Genomic DNA, 21,330 nt, shown 5'->3' with positions numbered 1-21,330 from the left:
TTCATCTCAGAGAATCCGCATAAAGTGAAATCCCAGGCAGAAGCGTCCCCGCTCCTTAGGCTGGACAGGGAGAAGTCCGCTCCCCACCTTCACTGACACCGCACAGAACTGAAAACCATCCAACCCGAGGAGCGCAGCCGCCCGCGACCCGTTTAGCTGGCTCTGGGAAGGCAGCTTCCCGCTCCGGCCACGGCAGGGCCACACGTCCCCCACGGCGCGGCCGGGCCCCCAGCCGTGGACTGCTACGCCTGGCAGTGACCCGGGCAGGACTGGCCCTGGGCCTCCCGCTCCGCTGCCAGCGCCGAGGGACAGCCGGGCCCTCGCGTCGCCGAAACGGCAGCTTCTGGGCGCCTACCTGGTGGAAGAAGTAGGTGACCGCCAGGTCATTGTCATTGAGAAGAACCTCCTCCTCTGTAGTGAAGAGCCATTTTCGGATGGTCAGGCACGTTCCCGGCACCGCCGAGGTGTAGTTCTGCACGTAGAGTTTGTGGGGAAATTCATTGGGCGCCAGTTTGCGCACTGGAAGAAACGCACGGCACGGAGGTGAGCACACAGCCCCGCGCAGCGGCGGCCGCGGCCCGGCTGCTGCACAGATCAACACCGGCGAAGCCCTTCGCCGCGCCCGCCGGGATCAGGACCCCAGCTCCGCTCCTCCGGACCCAATCCAGCTCTCCCCAACGCCCGCTTCCAGCGCGCCACCCGCGCCGCTGCCTGGCAATCGCCTCGAGTGCAGCGGCGGGAACCTGCGCGGGACTGAACTCTCGGCTGTCGGAGAGCTCGGCACCACGGCCCCACCTCGGCCCCACCTCACCCCCCCGCTGCACCACGGCCCCACCTCGGCCCCGCTGCACCACGGCCCCACCTCGGCCCCCCGCTGCACCACGGCCCCACCTCACCCCCCCGCTGCACCACGGCCCCACCTCGGCCCCCGCTGCACCACAGCCCCACCTCGGCCCCACCTCGGCCCCCCGCTGCACCACGGCCCCACCTCACCCCCCCGCTGCACCACGGCCCCACCTCACCCCCCGCTGCACCACGGCCCCACCTCGGCCCCACCTCGCCCCCCCGCTGCACCACGGCCCCACCTCGGCCCCCCGCTGCACCACGGCCCCACCTCGCCCCCCCGCTGCACCACGGCCCCACCTCACCCCCCCACTGCACCACGGCCCCACCTCGGCCCCCGCTGCACCACGGCCCCACCTCGGCCCCGCTGCACCACGGCCCCACCTCAGCCCCCCCTGCACACAGGGAGATCCACCCTGCCCAAGCCTCGGGATCACAGTGCCCTGGACCTACGCGCTGTCCCCACAGCGTGGGGGGACTGGAGCAGGTCCCCCCGCGCGTTCCCCACAGCGTGGGGGTCTGGAGCAGGTCCCCGCCGTCCCGGCAGGCTGCCCCAGAGCCCGGACAAAACCAGCTGCATTGCTCAGCCAAGCTGGGGCAGCTGGGCCACCAGTGAGCCCCTGTCGAGGCATTTACGGCGCTCAAATCTGCTTTACCCAGCTACGAGGGACAAAGAGGCAAGGGCCAGTGTGCCTCCTTCATCAGGTGGGGATATGGTCACTGTCTTGCTGCAGATGGAGCTGACGGTTTCCAGAGAAATTAAATGGAACGTATCCAGACAGGAATAAATGTGGATGTTCCCGGTGTGTCCAGAAAGCACAAGCCATAAAGGTTTACTGGAGTTTTTATTTTCCAGCACAGTTTGAGAAGGGCAGCACTCAGGAACGATGAGTTAATAGCTCCCGTTAGAAGCTGCCACCCTGAAATTTCCTGCACGAGGCCGTGCCAGCGCGCCACGGCCTCCCGGCTGCCAGGAGCAGGAACTCCTGCCCCCGGCTCCCCGCACAGCCCTGCCTCAGCAACCCCGAAACACGGGGGCCCTGGTCTTCCCCCCCCGTGTCCGTGCCCCGCTCCATCACGCCAGCACCCCGTAACCCCCCCAGAGCCACCACAAACCCGGTGGCAGCGGCAGAGGCCACCACTTTTACGGGAGACTGGTGATGTTGGCTGCCCCAGGGTCAGCACCTGGACCCAGACCCAGCCTGTTCTGTGAGATGAGGCGCTTCGGGAGGGCTTCAAGAAGCTAAAAATCATCCCAGCCATTCAGCCAGAATCTTATGAGAATGAGCGAGAGCCCTAGAAATCTCTTCCTACGAGGCACAGTTTGCAGTAACAACCGCGTGAGTTTGAGGCACAGAGAGATGAAGATCCAGAAATGAAGGTACCCAGCTGGGAATGAGAAATGCACTTGGCTTAAAACCCAGCGGAGGGAAAAAATAAAACACAAACCAACCACGACACCCACTTTGTGGTGCGACCACGACATTCTGGCCTCTCTGCAGCTTCAGCAAACCCGATGTGAGGCTGGGTGAGATCAGAGATTGCTGCGGCCAGCTATCTGAACAGCAGCCAGGAGACCCCGGCACATGCTCAACAGGAAGGATGGCAATTATTTAAGTGCCAAAATGATCGCCCGGAGTCCCACAGTTGAGCCTCAAATCTCATCAGGATTTAACCACGGAAGGAGAGATGAGAATCTAAGACGCAGCTCGCCGTCAGGACCCAGGTACCGCCCCGAGCCCACGTGTGCACAGCCCGAGGGTGCCCTCACTCTGCCCCCCGGTGCCCCCGCTCCGCCCCAGGCCGCTGCCCTCCTCTCCAGAGGCTGCCACGTTGCAGGGACGCTGCCCACTTTTTCTAAGCTCGCCAGACCCTTTGAACTAAAGCAAAACGCGTGGCTCCGCTTCACAAAAAGCTCGTCTCCTCGAGCTGATTAAGAAAGGGAAAGCCGAGCGGCAGCAAAAAAGCCACCGAACTTTGTGGGCTCCTCATTACCAGAGCCTGCTGTGCCCGCCCGGTCCCTGCCGGGGGCTCCTCATTTCGCCAGTAGAGACAAGGCCTAAATGAGAGCGCCACCGGGCCCTGCTAGCGCCGCAGAGCTTTCCCCTCAGTTGCTCGTCAGGGGATGAAGAGACTTACCGAAGGAGTGATTGATCACTTCAAACAAGGCGAAGTAGTTTGCGGTAATACTGTCCATTCCGACCTTCGCAGCCACAGCCTGAGAAGCAACCGAATGGGAAAAGAGGGTGAGAAAACCAGGAGGCACCCGCTGCGGCGCAAGGCTGGCTCCATACAGGTTGTTCCCAAGTATGCCCTAGCCCGAGGTGTTAGTCACCACAGAAAACCGGAATTATACTCTCCCAGCAAAACCAGAGGTTTTCTTAAGCAAGGGCTTCGACTCTCCTGCTTTCACCTTCCCGTAAATTGCTCCAGATTCTAAGCGCCACCATGGCTGATAATTAGGTCACCTTCTCTTCTGATGCCTCCAGCTTCCGCCCCTGGCAGGAGGCGTGCACACCTCCCCCGGGAGCTCCCTACATCAGCGTCAGCCCTGCACGCTGATGCCCCAGCCAGAACTCACGCACCTTGGCAGGGGCGACGCGGAATTCCAGAGGCCGTGTCCCAAACGGGCCCGGTCCTGCCAATCCCACCTACGTGCGGGATTGCGCTGCGCAGGCCTGAGCCCCTGCTCTTTCACAGCCCTCTGCCTCCCTCACTTGCAGCAACAGCTTGAGCTCCCCTGTCAGAAGGGGTCCCCCCTGCATCACCTTGCTCCCCCCAACCCACTGACAGGTTCCACTTTTCCTCCTGCAGCGCAGGAGTCGGTTCTCCTTAGTTTTCCACTTAAAGCGCCGGGCCTCCGGCCACTTGCAAGCCTGTAACCTGGCCAGAGCATCCCCCCAGAGGGTCGCTGCTCTTAACGCTCAACTTGCTGTCCTGCCAGGGAGCCGCTCCTGGGTCCAACTCCTCCACCGCGGCCACTGCAAGCCGCAACACACAATCTGTCTGGCGCTCAGAGCCAGCCGCCAGCTTTAAGATATTATCAGTGAAAATTAACTCAGCGATGGCTCTGTCCTTGCAGCCAAGCCTGCCAGCGAAATCGCCGCCTCAGCACGGCGGGTGGTTAGGGTTTCCTCGCGCCCCTGTCCTCGCGGCTCCGGCAGAGCGGCGTCACTGCTGCCCACCTGCACTCCAGGGGGCAGAGAGAAGCAAGCGGGCGCCTGCGGGGTCCTGGCTAACGCCGAATCATGCCAATCTTCCAGCCGAGGCAAAAAAAAAAAGACATAGCCCACCTGGTACACCTGGTCTGTGGTGCTGTTCTTTTTGACTCTGACTGTCACTGTTGTTATATCTGGTAACGCCACTCGGAGCTCCACGTCCGAGACGCCGTTGTAATTCTGCAGAAGGGAAGGGGAGAGGACAGAAATCAGCGGCACGCAAACCAAGCCCTGAGCTCTATGGAGCATTTATTGTCTCATGCTGGCTAATTAAAATGGTCACTCCTAACGACCCGCTGCTCGGCAAGCCTCAGGAATCCCATCTCAGTCTGCACCAGAGACATTCTGAAAGGAGGCAGATGCGAGCTCTGCTCGGAGACAGGACGCTGAGCAAACCGCTTCAGACCACGCCGGGGCAGGGTTGTCCATTCATGGGTCTGCCAGTGAAGAGCGACAGAGAGCTCTGGGACACGGCAACTACACGCACCACGGAAAGGTTGGAGAAAGAGCAATAGCTGAAGGGCAAACAGAGCTCACTGCTGCTGCCTGCAACTCAGACCTGGGGAGAAGCAAGTCAAACGGACTGCTGCTCAGAGGGCCCGTTGCCTTTCTGGCCAAAGGCTGACGAATACAAACAGCTCGCAGATGCAAAGCTACCTGGGCTGCCACCAGCACAGACACCAGCAGGAAAGTCAGCAAATGTGGGCTTTTTTTTTTTTTTTTGCTGGGTCTCCCCTTGCCAGAGCGCCAGGGTACGCAGCGAGGCCTCGCGGCTGGTTCCGCTCGGCAGCAAAGCCGCCCCCGGCTGCTGCTGTGGGGAGAAGGTTTCCTACGGGCAGGAACAGGCAGCAAACTGCAGCCCTGGGGCTTCTGCCACGGCTTTGTGTTCCACCAGCGCAGGCTTTGGCAGGCGACGCCTCTGCCCCCTGGTCCAGTCCTACCAAGCCTGCGGCCCCTGCAGCGGCAGGTCACGGCAGAGCTCCAGCGCGGTCACCTACAGGCGCCTACCTCATCCGACTCGGACAGGAACTCCTGCATGATGTCGCTCTCCCCAATGACACGTATCGAGCACACTGCGGGGCAGAGAGCGCAGGTTAGTGGGGTGCCCGGGGGGCAGGGGGAGCCCTCCCCCACTCCCGGCACCGGCCCAAAGGCGGCGTGGAAATAAGAACTGTCTGTTCTGCGGGCGGCGTGAAGCACGGGTGGCATCTCCAGCCCGGAAAAACCTTCCCAAAGCAAGTGCTTTCCGGGCTGTATCAGGTGTCCTGGCACGAAGACCGATCCAGCCTGAGCCCCCTACACTGGCAAGCGAACAGCGGGGCTGAGTAACTCACCGAGATATTCCCTGTGGGTGAAATCCAGACCCCAGGCGCACTGCCCACCGGAGCTTTAGACTATACTTACGAGTGGGCAAGAATTTAATAAACAATACTTTTGCCTCTAGGAGAAAAAATTTCTTCCAGAGGGACTGAAACTATTTGGGAATTTAGGCCAGGTTTTCGGCAAATAATTTGGACCCTAACTGTATCGCGTGGCCTCTAAAACGCAACCAGCCTGCCCCCTCCTCCAGCCAGCCTGTAACCGAGGGCAGAGATGAATGAGCTGGGCAAGGCAGGGCTGAGATATCAGTGGGGTGGGGAAAACCTGACCCACGTCCGTCCTCTGGGAAGAGCGGGCTTCACTCCTGGGTGCTGGGCAGGGGAAGAGCCTGTTAAACTCACACACACTAACTGAGCTGCTTCCAGGCAACTAAGAAAGTAAGATAGCACCCCAGGACAAGGGGGCATTGCTGCCCAAATCCCACCTACAGCCTCTGCCCGGCAACACGTGGGGTCAGATCTTTTAGCCAGGCATCCTGATACAGAGAGAAGGTTTTGCATCCACTTTCCCATCATCTGAGCTCAACCTAAAGGAAACCCCTGCTGCAGGCATTACAGTTCTGATTAAAAAGGACCGAAGCGCTCAGCCGCGAGCAAGCTCAGGTTGAGCTGAGCTCCCCTGGTGAGAACAGCCTCGAACACCACGTTCTCCCTGCTCCAAAGCTTCCCTCCTCTTCCTCCTCCCCGTGCTCCCTCATCTCCAAGATTACTGGTGAGCAATATGACACTATAAATAAAAGCTCGTTGTGCATTAAAAAACTAATTATACATGTTGCTGTTGGAAGTGCACTGCAAGCCGGCAGCACATGCATCGTTAAAGCTGTGGCAAGTCTGAGCTCCCCCTCGCCACTTCAGCTGCGAGGTCCAATCCAGCTACAAACGAGCTTCTTTCCCTCACAGGTAAACAAATGCCCGTGAAGTTCTGGACCACCCGTGGGAGGATGCACCCTGAGGATTTGTCTCCCCGCTTGCGAGGAAGGCGGCGCACGCTCCCAGCTCAGTACCTTTCTCCAGGTACTCCTCCAGCCCTCGCCGCCGGGCGTCCAGCTGCTGCTCTGACAAAGAGAACGGCCACTTCCCCGGGAGACGCGGAAAAGTGAAGTTGGCAAATTCCCGTTTCAGGTTCTGGTGCAGGATGGCAAACTCCCGGTACCGCTTCGAGCAGAGCTGGCGGCCCGCCATGTAAACATTGTAGACCTGCAGGGAGGAGAAGAGGCTCACTGGGGTGAGAAAAGCTTTCCAAAGGCAAACCGGTACAGCTCTGCCTCCCTGGGCCCACAGGCAGTGCAAGACTAAATCAGGCGGGTTTGAGCTAGGATGAGAAACTGGTACCAACAGTTAAACACACCACTGCTTGTCCCTGGAGCTGGGGGCCGTCCCAGCTACCACCTCCATCCGACAGCAGCAGGACCAGCCTGAGCTCGAGGCACCTTTCTACTCCAAAAAACCACCCAAACCCTTCGCAGAAGGCCCCGCTGCAGCCGTCACGGCGTTCACCTCGGTCCCGTCCTGCTCACAGGAGGGTCCTCGTGATGCACCAAGAGCCTCGTCCCCTTCCCCATGCACTCGACGCTACTGCTGAACTTCCAGCCTGCTGCAGAATTGAGCCCCACGTTGCAGCCAAAGTCCCCGAGCTCGGGATTCAGGTTCGTGGCTACTTCCCCCGAGACACAGAGAGGTCCCAGGCCGAGCAGGAGGCTTGGTTTGTGTCTGGACGCAGCCCCTGGCAGCCGTCAGGGGCAGATCCCAGCCACGGGGCAGATCCCAGGGGAGCGGCAGCGAGAAATCTTTTAGGAAAATCCCATGTTAACTAGTTTCTTCCCTACGCACGCACTCTTCCAGTTTCATTCTGGGCACCGTTAGGGCGACAGGACTCTGGTCCCGAACAGGGGAAACCCGGAGCAGAGTCCCGGTCGCAGGACGTTTCTCAGCACCGCGATGCTCTTCGGGGAATTCCCTTCCCATCCATTAACCAGCCGCCTCCATTTGTGAAGTCAGTCTGCTCAGTCTTGCAGGCAAGTTAAACAAGCTCTTATCTAGGCATTGCTGACGTGCCCTCAGCGATAAGGAGGTCCCAAACAGCAGCGCTACCTGAATTAGCTTCACCCGAGGAAACGGATGCAGTGGGGAGGAGAGCAGGTTCGTGCTTTTTCACGTTGCACAAGGGATGTGTTTGGAACCGCAACCTTTCCTCCTGAGGAGAGGAGCATCACCCTCCGCCGTCCTCGCGAGGCCGAAGGGCTGGCACAGCACAGAGGTGGAGTCTGGCAAGAGACACGTGTCGAAGACGCACCGAGGGCAGCTTCAGCAGCAGCCAGAACACTCGGCCCCCCAGGGGAGGGCCCGGCGCAGCCCCAGCTCACTCACCCACCACGTCTGCGCTCCAGACGCCCGCCTGACAACCTTCACAGGGGGAAGGCGCTCCAGCAAACACACAGCTTTTTCCTTAAGAAGCAGCATGCGTTCAGCCCTTCGCACCAGCTCAAGAGACGCTGGGATGGGGCTGGATCCAAACAGCAGCAGGTACTGGCAGTCTGGAGAAGAGGCTCCCTGCGGAGCCGCGGACGAACGACACGCCAAGACGGGTTCAGTGTGGGTGATAGAGCATCAATCACCGTGTGTCTTTATTGGTCCAGGGTACATATATTTATACAGACAATGATAATTATTATGCCCACTAGTCACTAGCTGATTGGATTAAGCTCTAAAGGTCGTATTCGCACAGTCCACCTACTTGCAGTTAGCTAGCAGCACAAGCTTCTCATAACACTAAGTTTCTCATGTTACTATTTCTAATTCCTCTTGACTTGTTTTCGATACACAACAGTGCCATAACACAATGTTTCTCAGACCACCGTTACCCTAACACTGGGTTTCTCAGACCACCGTTACCCTAACACTGGGTTTCTCAGACCACTATTCCTAATTCCCCTTAACCTGTTTTCGACACACCACGGTACACAAGGCCGAAGCGTCCTTGACATTCCTCCTGTATCAGCAGCTGCAAGCAGCTGCAGGCAAACCCTAGTGAGGCCCAGCATCAGCAGCTAGAGCAGGCTCTGATCATACAACTGCTCGGTGGGCTCAGGACCCTTGTCTCTGAGCCATTCTCCAACAGCTCCCTTTGGCCCTCCCTGCACTGTGCTGCTTGAAAAACCTCTGGCTTCTGGGACCCTTCTCCGGCCCCACGCGGTACGCCTGGCCCGGCAGCCTCCCGCCAGGGCTGGGAGAGCAGGGCACAGGGGATGCACGTGCTCCCTGCGAGGCTGCAAGGATCCCGTCTGACCCCTTCAGAGACAGACAGACTGACATGTTGAAGTGGCAGGCTTTGCACAGGAGCCGGACTCTTCTGTGGATCTGAGCGCCGGGGAACCCTCTCCACCATTCCTCACACACACACACGCTGCTCCTGCAACGCCGACGCTGGATCCTTGGGAAAATGCCTCCGTCCTCAGCTGGGAGAGGAAAAAGTGATGAGCCAGCTCGTCATCTGCCTCCTGGCACTTCACACAACCACGTGGTCGTGTCCCGAGGGCGACTGCTCCAGCCAAGCCCCCCTCCCAGCCTGGGAGGGCGAGGAGAGCCAGCGCAGGGCACAAAGCTTCCAGCCACGAGTCAAAGCAGCGGCGTAACTAAAACGCCCGACACTCGCCACCTCACCGTCCGCCCCCACCCACGGCCGCACAGTTCCCTGGCTCTGGAAAAACGAAGACAGCACAGAGAGCCACGGGAAAACACGGGCCAGACGTGTAGGACTGTGCTCCTCACAATAAGCAGCTATTTGCAGGGGGAAGAATACCGCTCTTGTGGCAGGCTGCTGTCTCCACCAGCCGAGGCTCAGCTGCCGGCACCGCCGGCCCTCGCCACAGCTCCGAGCAGCGGCCGGCAGCAAGCCGGGGCAACCCGGAGAGTCTGCAAGCCCAGCATCTGTGAACACTGCGCAGCCAGGCAAGGAGGCAGAAGAGCTAAGCAAGGCCAGGCCGACCGAGGAGGTGAAACACGCCCCAAACGTTGCAAGAAGAAACAGTTCTGCAGATCAGTGTCCTTGTCCAACCTGCTTTGGGTCCCTCTCCAAACATTTCCCTGCCAGCCACCCCCAGTGAGCCAGAATCAACCTTAAACCTCGGAGGATGCGCCCATGACAGATCACGTTATCCAGGAAAACGACTGCCGGCCTCCCCAGTAAGTGCAACAGAAGAGGCAGAGAACCCAAAGGAAAAAGTCTTTTTACAGCTCTTTCCCTTGACGTTCCCTGAAGGGGAAAAAATCCTGGAGATGGGAAACTATGCTTCAAGACATCTGTTCCCTTTGCTTTTACATCTATCACAGATGTCCTTCACACTTGCTGTAAAACAGGAGATACAAGTATGAAAGCTTATAAGAACAAAATAATAACTTCCTACTTAATCTTCACAAGAGATCAAGCTATTGCAGATACATTAATAAAAAAGCTTCCCAGCACATAAGAAACAGCTGCAAAACTAAAACCAAGCACAGTGAGAATGAAGACGGGGCAAGCCTAAATAAGAGAGCGTCACAAACAGTCAGTAATAAACGAACATGCCTCCGTCCTGAAGACAAACAGAGGGTGTTGCTACCGAGCGTCGCTAACAGCGAGGAGCCTGCCAGCTCGGGGCGCAGAGGTCCAGGAAACGCTGTCCAAGCTGATACTAACCACAAACTTCTCGCCGTTCTGCTCCACGTGCTTGTACGTGGGGATGGAGATGGGCACAGCTTGTTTTTCCGTGTAGTCGTAGAATGACTGCCCCAAAGAGTCATCGCTGGGATCCAGATTATCTGCCTCGTGGGGAGGCACGGACAGCACCGTCAGAATTAACTCCTTCTCTCCTGCACGAATCAGGTCCACCACTTGCTTGTGTGTTGCTCCTTCGACGTTCACCCCGTTCCTGGGAAAGAGAAAGCAGAGGGGCCATAAGCAAAGCCGAGGTGGCTGCAGGGCCTTCCAACCACGCCAGGACCAGCCCAGAGATCCGTCACGTATCTGCTCCCCTCGAAAATCCCCCCAGCCCCAACTGCCCTGGCTGCTCCAGTTTCGCTCTGGTCTGAACTTCATTCATTTTTCCTGTTGATGATTTATTGGGTTATTAGTTACTGAATTATGTTTAACAATTACAGACACAGCTAAAACTTCTTTGGAAGGTTCCTGCACCCCCTCCAATATTTAAAACAGGTTTTGCAGCTTTTACCATTTCTCAGTGGTATGACACGGCATGTTTGCATCCAGAACGTGAGCCTTTTCCCATCAGCAAATGCAAGGAGATGGCAGAACTGGGGAGGAAAACACTGAACGCACAGTACCTACTATTCCGCTAGCCCACCCCCCGATCCTCTGCAGCTCCAAAACAGAAATGGATTTCCCTGAACCTGAATTGAAGCTTGCAGGCGAACGGGAAGGAGAAAGCAGGCAAGGAGGCTCAGAGAGCAAAGGTAAGTGATTTCAGAAGCTGGTGCTCCCACCCACCGAGACACAGCCCCCACGAGCACCCCTGCTCGGGTGCAGCGCAGGCGACGCGCGCTCACTTCGGTTACTTCCAGGCAAACTGCAGCGCGTTGCCCCAGAGAGCCCGGGAGCACTGCTACAGCCAGTCACGGTTTCTGCTTCCCAAATTGCCCCAACCTGATCACAAGAGCCCATCCTCAGGGAAGCTCTGAAGGCCCCAGACCTACCCCAGCCACCTCTAGAGCATTCCTGACATTCCTGCTCTCCCCACAGCTCGGTTAACCATCGCTTGGCTCTTGCTTTGCCCAGGAGATACGGACCGTACCTCGGCCAGCCTGGGAGGACGCTGGCCCTAGGACTTAATCTCAAAGCAAAGAGAGCTGTTAGGTTCTCTTCCAAATCTGGTAAAGGACAAGCCTGTTTTTCCTCCTGATAAGAGCTAAATTTAGTAGTGAGTCCCCATAAACTTTCAGGCATCACAAGCGTCTCTGTGAGGAGTCTGGTATCCAAAACATTCCCTGCACAAACAGGAAGGGGCAGAGCTTCACCCAGGGCTCCCGACCAGCCAGCCCAGCCACGCGCTCGCCCAGCCCACGGCTCCTGGGGGACGACGGGTCCCCTCCACCTCTGCTCCCCAAGCAGCTGCCTGGGACGGGCTGGAACAAACCCGCCACGGCGCTTCCCACCGCTGCTGAAGCAACACCAGCAACCACACCACAACCACAATTTGTCTTCACTCACACCTGGGAATTTCTCCACCAGTAAGCCCAGTGTCGCCCTTATTCCGTGCTGCTGGCTACGGCCATTACCTGCTGCTTCAGAGGAGTGCAAGAGGAGAGCAGCCTGCACTTTCCCAGCCACAAATCCTGACTGTGCAGGGAGAGAAAGGGCTCTCAGTTACTCCCTCTGGCAACCAGCTACTCCCGCCCCGAGCCTGGGAACAGACTGTCATCATCTTGCCGCCAAAGACGTAGTACTGGTCACAGAATCACCCCAGCTTGCCTTAAATCAAGTGCGGGATTTAGCTTTCAATCCCCAGCTCTCAAATGAAAGAGAGCAGCCCTTACCGCTTCACATCGATCATTTTTTTATTGAATTTTTACTTAGAAAAGTCGCCCTGGAAGGGTCTGATCTCAACCTACAAATCTAGGAGAGGGACGCCAGGCTCTGAACCAAGTTTAAAAAGCCCCGAGCGGCGCTCGCGAGCCAGCGTCAGCGCCTGCACTTTGCCAGGAGTTGGACAAGAACACTTCCCCCCGGTTATCAGCCCTCCTAGAGCTCCCAGGGGAGGGGGGAGGAGGCAGCCCTCGGACGGACGGACGCAGCCCCCAAAGCAGCAAATTCAGTCGCGGGGCACAGCCCTCATCACTGCGTCACGCCGTTAGCCACCGACGCTGTCACACTAACGCGACGCTCGCGTCTGCTCCACCTGACCGATGCTCACGTGCCGCTCGCTTACCCCAGATCCCTTCCACTCGCCTCGAATAAACCAGGCTGCGAAGTCCTGCAGCGCCGCTGCCGGGTGTGGGTTTTGGTGGGTGGGGATGAACCGCCGGAGGCTGCGGTCAGGCGGAGCGGGCTGCTGTTTGCCCGCACCGGGAGGGACGGCGGCCAAAGCAGCGCTCCTCCGCCTGCCCCAGCCCTGCCCCACGAGAGAAGGACCAAGGCAGGGGAGTGGAGTCACCATCCCGCGCTCGCCCTTGAGCCCATCTCCAGCCGGCAGCAGGGGCTCCTGGACCACCCAGGCTGCAGGACGCGCTGCTTAGTCTGCAGAAGCCAAGGCTGGTTTTCAGTTACTCAGCCCAGGTTCTCAGCTTAACTCCCCATCAGCAAAGACCTCAGGCACCGCGCCTTCCCTCCCGCCAACCGACCCAGAACAAACCCACTGCTGGTCTCCTCCTCTTCCTCTCCCACACCCTCCTCAGCCTCTGGCGACTTCTGCTGCCACCCATTTCCTCCCCGAGCCCACACCAAACCCCGGGAGGGGGTGAGGACGGGGCCCGGGACTCCCGGCAATCAGACTGCAATGCATCATTTCATTCACAAAAAAACCCGGTGACACCCACGGCCAGCTCGCCCCTCCAAGATCAGCCGCTGCTTTCGGAGCAGCCCCGCTCGGCCCCCGCCCTGCGGCGCGGGGGGAAGGAGCAGCCGGTGCCGCAGGCGCGCGGGGCCAGAGGACTCGCACCTTTGCAATAAAGTCACCATAGCAACTCGGGCTGGAATCATCCTTGACGAACCGCCGAAGAAAGGGAACGGTAAATCATACGACAAGAGGCAAGTCAGGAGCAGCCGGCAAGGCGAGAGGAGCACAGCCGAGCTGCTCGCGTGGCCACAGACCTGCGGGATCCGAGGGCCAAATACACTTTCCCCAAGACGACGGGACACTCGGGTACTTTGTGCCTCAAGCTTCTGCCTCCGCTTGGAGTTGGAAAAAAGACCCAGGCATTACGTTAACCTTTCCAGGGGACACGCACAGTCCCAGAGAGGGCGGCTGGGTCCCTCCACACCTTACGGGAAGGGCATCCAGACACAACAGCGGCCCACGGCAACCAGGTCCAACAAATCCTTCCGTCCACGAAGGCGGTACTGCAGACCACACACGGCTCTCTCCTGCACGGGATGGGAAACAGAAGAGAACTCTAGTCAAGGTGGAGCAACCCGCTGCAGGATGGAAACCACGGCTGGGCACACGCAACCCCCAGCAAGCTCTGCCAGACTTCAGCGGCACTCGAAGAGCAACTTCCTCCAGCAAATCACTTCCCTCAGATCTCCACCACCAAATGTGGATGTGGTTACACCAGGAGCACGAGGTTCTGGCACCTTCCACTGCAGGACGGTGGGCAAGCCTCCTTCCCTTGGCACCTGGCCTCCTCTTCGCCTCGCCGGGGAAGCGAGCTGCCTCGCAGGGGGGTTCCCACAGGAAAGCTCCGAAGTCGGGGGGGCTGGAGCTGCTCAGTGCACTGCTGGCCTGGGCAACGCGAAGCCTCCTCACGCTGTCCCCCCCGGCAGGGGCACCCCCCTCCAAACAGGGCTGCAAGGGGCTCCCGAATGCTCTCGCCATCCCCCAGGGAGCTGGGAAGAAGCCGTTGTCCTCCTGGTGCTGGGTAGGGTTGGTCTAGCTCAATACTCCCCGTGACTAAGGGCTCGCACCGGCTGAGCTGCGGACAACATAACCCCAAAGCCCTCGTTACGGCGTCTCCGAGGGCAATCATCTCACCGCGGCAGAGGGAGCACCCGCCCGTGCCGCGGCCCAGCACCACGCCGAAGCTGCCTGCCCAGACAGGCCTGGGCTGAGGCTCCGGACTGTGACCCGAGGCAGCGGCACGCTCCGCCGCCCGCCGGCACCACTGCCAGGGCAGAAGCCCTGGCACGCGCGGGGCGAGACCAGGCGCTGCCAGCCTCGGCGCTCGCCCGGTGCTACGGCGGAAGCCACGCTCCGGGAATTACGACAGGTTATGCTTAACAAAAGATCTTCAGCCTGTGGTTCGGCAAGCTCCTACCGCAAAAAATACATGCTGGGGGGCAGAGCAGACTGGTGTTTGTTCACCGTAATGAATTTCAAAGCCTCTCTGAGGCTGAGTTTCCAAAGCACCAGGCCAAAGATGGGGAGCGGTGGCTGCAGGCTGGCACGGTCCCCTGGCTGGAAGGAGGATGAGATGCTGCAGCACCCCACTCGCTCCTCCAAACCTGCTCTCTACACCAGCACAGTGCGGAAAACATCTCACCAGCAGCGTCTGAACCCAGGGACACCTACCAGCAAGTGCTCTCGGCAAGAACAGGAACTGCCGGCAAACTCCGGGAGACCCTGCGGATGAAGCCTGCGTTCAACAAAGCAAAATTCCCCACCCTGCTGACACTAACAAGCAAGATCCTCGAGACACAGAGAAGAACATTTCACTTCTCCCATTTGTACATCGAATGACTCATTTTCTGCAAAGACTTCTTAAAATTTCCCAACTATCTGTCTGTCAAGAGATGACAAGGAAATTTACTGCAAGAAAGTCTGCAATAAGCTTCCTGGAGATTAAGACCACGGCCTGCCTTTGTGCTTTGTTCAGGCAAGGTATTGGCCAAGCTGACAAACCGTCCGAGAAAAAACACCCCAGAAATGACTCGAGTCATCTTTAAGGCTTTGCTTTTTGGCAGATGAGCACCTCCAGCCACCCCACGCTATCAGCAGGGCCGCCACGGCAAAGCACGGGTCAGAGCTCTCCCATCCCAGCGTGACAAAACCAGGCTGGCAAGAGCCTCGCCGTGTAGACGTGGCCTCCGAAGCGGGACCGGCAGCAGCTAGCACACCACAACTTCTGGAGTCACCCGCCCCTTAACGGGGACAGTCTGCCAAGTCCCCAGCGCTTTGCATCTTCCAGCTCCCGCTCTGTGCAGGGCTGTACCTTAAGCCCATAAAATTCAATACGTCACCAAGAAGCTCCCTGCACTCCTGCTTCTTGCGTAACGCACCGGTTCTCAACAGCATTCAGCTGCGGGAGAGATTTTAAGCGCGGTGCTGAGACCACAGCAGCAGCGACAGATTACTCTCCTCTGAGAAGGGCTGATGGAGGCAGAAGAGCGCTAAAGATGAGATCCAGCAACAAGGGCAGTTGACACAGGGATCAGCAGCCTCCTCGGGAGAGGCTCTGGAAATAACGATGAACAGCTAATGAGCTTACTGGACACAGCGGTGCGGGACAGCTTCTCCAGGCTTGCTGTAGCAGCTGCAGAAACGGGCGCTTCGTCGCCTTCATCCCCCTCCCCTCCCAAAGCCAGCCCATGTCAAACACGGGAGCAGCTCCAGGCGATGCCACCAGCAATGCCTTACGGGGTGTGCTCGCACCAGGGCAGCTGCCGCCACGCTGCCGGCTCCCTTCCCCACTCCTGGGCAGAGCCGCGCATCCCGACCGAGCCGCAGCAGCTTCCCAGGCCCCGCTGCTCACAGCTTAGCCCCGGGGAGCCTGACATCTCTCAGTTGCACGACACACCCAAGATCACTCAAGCTAAACCGTTTTCCCCCCCGAAATGCTCAGTCCCCAAAGCCAGACAGCCGTTAGCACAAGCCTTCCTCAAACTGAACCATCCCAGGGCTGTTCAGCTGAGGCCAGAGCAGTATTTCCCCATTTCTAATTACTCAAAAGAGAAGCCAGCCTTCCTCTTTTACAGCTGGGAAATCCAGACTCTGTACCACAGCATTCCAAACAGATAAAAAGGACCCAGAAGACACTAACAAGTGCAATTTCAGTGGCCTTTCCTATTTCTCTTACATGGGAGAGACCAGAAGAAGGGTGGGATAATTACCATTTTCACAGAAGCCTCCTAGGACATTTTGAGGAAGTTTTACCATCCCGGTGCATACTGACAAGCTCTGCTCTTGCAAACCGCGCAACTGCCATTCACCCGCTCCGATCGCGAGAGCAATGATTCCTTGCAAATTAACACTTTTGAAACACCCTGGAAGACGACAAAGAATGTTAACATTTCAGAAGGTTAAAAAGTAAATACTGAAAAGCAAACAAGTACTGACTCAACAAGTGGAAAGCTATTAGTTTTGCTGAAAAATTAATTTTTTGACACTTGCGAAACCAAACCTGTATCAAATCCACCCTGGAAACTCAGGAGCAGTTACTTGCAATCAGCTTCCACCCCAGCAACAGGAGACACGATCTAGGTCAAGGCCTCCTTGGTTTTCCCTTCCCTGAACCATCAGCAAAACCACCCTGAGGAGCCCAGAGATGGACAGGGCTGCTGGACTACAAGCCCCGGCACTAGCACGGAGCTGGACTTTTCAGCATAACCTTTTTGACCAACATCAAAGCAATGATTTTTATCTGTTCCTTTTGTAGACCCAGAGGCTCCTCCGGCTCGGTTCAAGCTGCTGACGACCAAGTTCAAGCCTGTGACACCAGCTTTGGTTTCCCAGCCATGGTCTTTTGCAGAGCTCCAAGCAACATCAATGAGCCCCCGAGGACTCTGCAGACCACACGCTGAAAACCACCGCCACGAGATGCTCCTCCAGAGATGTCAGTGAAGAGCCTGCAAAGCCTTGCGCTCCAGCTCTCCAAAACAGCATCTCAGTCTAATGGCAGCCTGGAGTACAGGTGTTCACGAGGCCCCGCGACGGCGTTTCGGTCTGCAGCTCGTGTTTTACAAGCACAGGTCTGAACCCCGGTAGAAGGAAACTCTCCCCTCACCTTGTATTTAATTCGTACGTTGTTGCTTCCCCTGTGCTCAGACTGGTGAACAAGGAAAGGAAATGGTGGGTACAGAAAAAGCCACCACAACACGCCGGGCACCCACATCCAGCACATCCCCACCAGGAGCGGGGCGGCCGCTTCCACGGAGCCTACGAGGTCTGACCCATTTGCTTCGTTATCTCGAGATGAACAAAGCAGGAGTGGAGAGCGCAGGCAGCAGAAACGGGTTTAAATTTCTCCAGCTTCAGTCACTGTGCCCATTCCTAGGCACACACAGAGTCCTGTTTAAATATACTGCAGAAGTGTTAAACCAGGGTAGATAGAAAGGCTCTTGCATTTATCTAATTGTACGCTTAATGGAAAACCCAGCACACGAGGGTTCTTCATTTACCCACTGCTGTTATCTCCCAAGAAAAAAAAGGAGATACCTTTGCAGGTTTTCACTCAAACAGCTAACAGCAGCCTCATTGAGCACACCAAGCACAGGCTGAAAGGCGCAATCAGGAGATCCGAACTATTCCCAGTTCTAATCTGCAGCCTTAACCAGGCGAATCCGCTCCCCCTCCTGCACTTCATAAGAGGGGGAGCGATGCTGACCCACGGTGAAGTGCTCCGAAAACGTGCGCAGGAAAGCGAGGGATGGAGCCTGGAAAGTTGGGGTGAATTCAGGAGCACTACCGGGAAGACGGTGTGCTTAAGAGGCGGGGGAAGGAAAGGCATCTATCAGCTGGTGATCAGAGGGATTTTGGGTTCGCCAGGCTGCGAGCCAAACTCAGCAGGTTTCCCGAGCTCCTACGGCTGCAACTGCAGAAAAACCACCCACCGCTGAAGCGGCGAGGGGGCCGTGCCTCCCCACACGTGTTCCACCTCCTTACCATCCAGGCGCGTAAGATAAAGTTTCCAACACTGATTCGATCCACTTCTTAAGTTGTCTGAGGTTAAAGCAAGAAACACCCTTAAAGACTTTGGCCGAGGTAAAGCCCGCCGATCACTTTGTAAGGTGGTTTTCTGGCAGCACGCCCCCTGTGCGAGCAGCAAAATGCTGAGAATAAGCAGAGCACGCAGCTGCTGCCTCCTTTTTACAGACCGTTCCAGACTTTTCCAAAGCAGAACCAGCTTTTTCTGTCCCACGTGGATAGAGAAAATTAGACTTTAGCCCAAGAAGAGATAAAGAGTCTAATCTCCTGAGAGAAATGCCTTTTACCCCGCACAGCAGGCACAGGTCACTCCCCGAGAGGTTAGGAAGGAGCCATCTCCAGTGGGGGTTATTCCATCCAGAGCCGTATCGAGGGGTACGACGGCTTCCCTCAGAGCAGAAGGTGCTGTGACCGTTGGAGATGTTTCTGATGCTGGAGTAAGTGATGGAGACTACTCTGGTCCAGCACCTCCCGATCCTCAAAATCACACCTAGATCAGACCACGTTTCCACCACACACAGTTCAACAATATCGAGAACAAATCCCTTCTTTATCTGTTCAATTATTTTTGAGCGAGCTTCCCTGCAAGCAGAGAAAATGCTAGTGGGGTTTTCTTCCCTGTCAAGATTAGTTATGATTGTCATTCAGGGTGATAATCAAGAACTAAATTAGCTTTCATTGTCTGTCTCCAATGCCCTCAACACCCACAAACACACAACCAGCTAAGGAGATTAGAGAGCAGGCCATAGCTATGTTGCAAAACCAGCCGCTGAAAGCAAGAGGTCTGAGCTAGATGCTCCATATGGGAGCGCGATGCAGCGAAGGATGGAAAGAAAGGACTTTGTAGCAGGTAGCAGGCACGAGACTAAAAAAAACCCTTCAAACAACACCTGAAACATCCTCTGGTTTTGGATGAGGACTGGGAAGCAGGTTGTGCTCCACCTCGCAGAGGAAAACCACGCTCCCATTGCTGCGGCCGCAGCCCCCAGCCGCGCAGGGATGGGAGGTCTCCGGGTCTTCCAGCCCCCGCGCACATCCCGAGGGAGCTGGGGAAGACGGGGGGTGCCAGACCCCGCAGAGAACAAGTTACCACGGGCTAAATGCCCCACCGCTCTGCAGCAGCAGTCTCAGCAATGCCACCAAGGCCAGGCAGTGGAAGAATCTCGTGTCTCGGGCTCTTGCTCCAGAAAACCCTCTCCCAGGGCAGTTCCCTTGGAGTTGCGGGAGGTGGAAACAAAGTCCCGCCTGGAAATAAAGAGCCTGTTCAGAGAACACCCAACCTGCGCGTGCTTTTGGCACTCGGACATGACGCCAGACCTGCGAAGACCAGCAGCTCCTCCCGCAGCACCGCCGCCCAGCTCCGGCCCCGCAGCCCGGCTTCCAGCCAGCTCCCCGCGCCTGCCGAGCCCGCCGTGGGTCCTGCGGGCAGAGCACCCCCGTGCCGGGGAGGCGGCGGATGGGCCCCGGGCCTCCCGGGGAACCCCACCCCCACCATTGTGCGCAGGGTGCTGCTGGGGAAAGGAAGGGAAATCGGAGCTATTTTTGGAGTCTCGGTTTATTGTTTTCTACTCCAACTCACAACCGTGCTAAGATTTACTTGCAGGAGTTGGATTTTAATAGCCCCGCCGAGAACGGGCGTCCTCTTGGCAGAGCGTGCAGAGACACAGGGACTTCACGCCGCCAAAACACGGCTGGTACCGCACGGTGTTTTCAGGCCGATTTATGCAGCCAGGTTAACAAAAGCGAGGGCTGATATTGGAAAAGGGTGAGAGCCAACCTGGCAGCGCTACAAGATACATGGGCAAATTAAAAGCAGTTTCTCCTGGGAGATAAGAAGAGGCAGATCAAGGAAGAGGAAATCCCCCATCCTTCCAGCCACAGTTGCTCCCTGCCCTGCGGAGGGGGAAGCCAGGGGTCCAGAGCAAACACCCTCGTGACCTCTCATTAACCGCCCTTCTCTGCAGGTCTTAACTCCTTCAGACACTGCTGCGTGGTTTGGTGACAGACTGAAGGTTGAGCCCTCGCCTCACGCCGGCCGAGACACCGGGGGCTGAACCCCGATTCCAGCGCCAGCCTCAAAACCTACCCCCAATTTCAAAGAGAGCATTTGAAGTGTTTCCCCACAGCAGGCACAAGGGAGGATTTCAGCTCAGCACCTTGCAACACATGCGAAATATTTCCCCTTGGTCAATAAATGCTGTTCTTTCAAGTAGATCCTCCAGGTGCAGAATCCACCCCCCGAACGGTTCTTCTGCACAGAAAAATCAAAGCGTCAAGTATTTGGGTCACACGGGAGAGAGCCAAATCCCAAGAGCAAGCTTTCTGCAGGGCACGGCCAGCTCTCTAGCCATGGGCTAGTCAGAACAGATCTTCTCTGCTGGGCCCAAACACACGCTGTTGTCCTTCACACACTGCAGCCTGCAAAGACTGGCAGCAAAGCATTCCTGCTGCTATGAAATCCCTGTAATTAATAAGTAATTGAACTTAACCAACTCAGCATGAAGTACAAATACGTAAGGATCAGGAGGTATCGCACAGCTCAGCATGGGTAGAACCAGCCCCAAGAACCACAAGACAAAGGGGAACACCCTCAGAAAAATACACCTTGACAGGCTGAGGCTACAGAAAGCCCTTGAAGAGATTTAACCAATGTCAGTCTACAAACATGAGCTGAAAGTTTAAGGTTTGTTTTTTTTTGGGGGGGTAGGGGTGGGGAGGGGGAGCAGGAAAGATCAGTTTCAGCACAGCTGAAGCATTCCCATGGAAAGATATTTTCAGGCTCACGTTACAATTCTTGCTGTCGAGAAACAGCTACCGCCCAGCCCTGGACAACCCATGGTCCCAGTGACTGAGAGAAGCAAAAGCCAAGCATCCCTGAGCGCCCGCTTCCATCTCCGCTGCCGTCTGCAGAGCGGCGCGCCTGCGGGGAGGGGAAGGCAGGCCACCAGCCCCAAAGTGGGGGTTTGTGGGCCCCATCCTTGCCCCGCCGGGCCTGCAGCAGCAATCCTGCCAGGTCAGATCTCCTCCTCCTCCTCCTCCCTCCGCAAGCATCCCCCTGCCCTCCCCAGGAAGGTCTCCAGGTTGAAGACCGAGGGTCCCGCTCACCAGAGGAGGGTTTGCATCTCGCACACCTCGTCCCGGCGCCCCCCCCAACTCTCTGCGAGGGCACCCATGAGCTCACCCAGCTCAGCACCAGTTTCTGCCAGCTCTGGGCCCTTCATCCTGCCCTCCTCCCCTAACACTTTCTCAGGGTGGGCTCCCCCTTCCTTCCAGCCACCTCCTTTCACATCTCCTAACCTACTTCCCCACTTTACCACAGAC

At 57.4% G+C, this 21,330-nt stretch overlaps 1 protein-coding gene across 2 annotated transcripts in view; it reads right to left on the bottom strand.

Annotated features, from left to right (window-relative positions):
• Positions 1–21,330, bottom strand: part of SNX27 (sorting nexin 27) — a 32,446-nt gene that overhangs the window by 9,774 nt on the left and 1,342 nt on the right. For both annotated transcript variants that reach the window (XM_042785579.1, XM_032999497.2), the window contains exons 2-7: positions 10,116–10,347; positions 6,445–6,637; positions 5,070–5,134; positions 4,137–4,241; positions 2,983–3,061; positions 356–519 (exon numbers count right to left, since the gene is read on the bottom strand). In XM_042785579.1, the coding sequence (XP_042641513.1) occupies positions 356–519; positions 2,983–3,061; positions 4,137–4,241; positions 5,070–5,134; positions 6,445–6,637; positions 10,116–10,347 (838 nt within the window). The remainder of the gene's footprint in view (positions 1–355; positions 520–2,982; positions 3,062–4,136; positions 4,242–5,069; positions 5,135–6,444; positions 6,638–10,115; positions 10,348–21,330) is intronic.

The sequence above is a fragment of the Tyto alba genome, unplaced genomic scaffold (assembly GCF_018691265.1).
Source record: "Tyto alba isolate M040663 unplaced genomic scaffold, T.alba_DEE_v4.0 Super-Scaffold_8, whole genome shotgun sequence".
NCBI classification, from domain to species: domain Eukaryota; kingdom Metazoa; phylum Chordata; class Aves; order Strigiformes; family Tytonidae; genus Tyto; species Tyto alba.
This window is presented reverse-complemented; position numbering and strand designations above follow the sequence as displayed.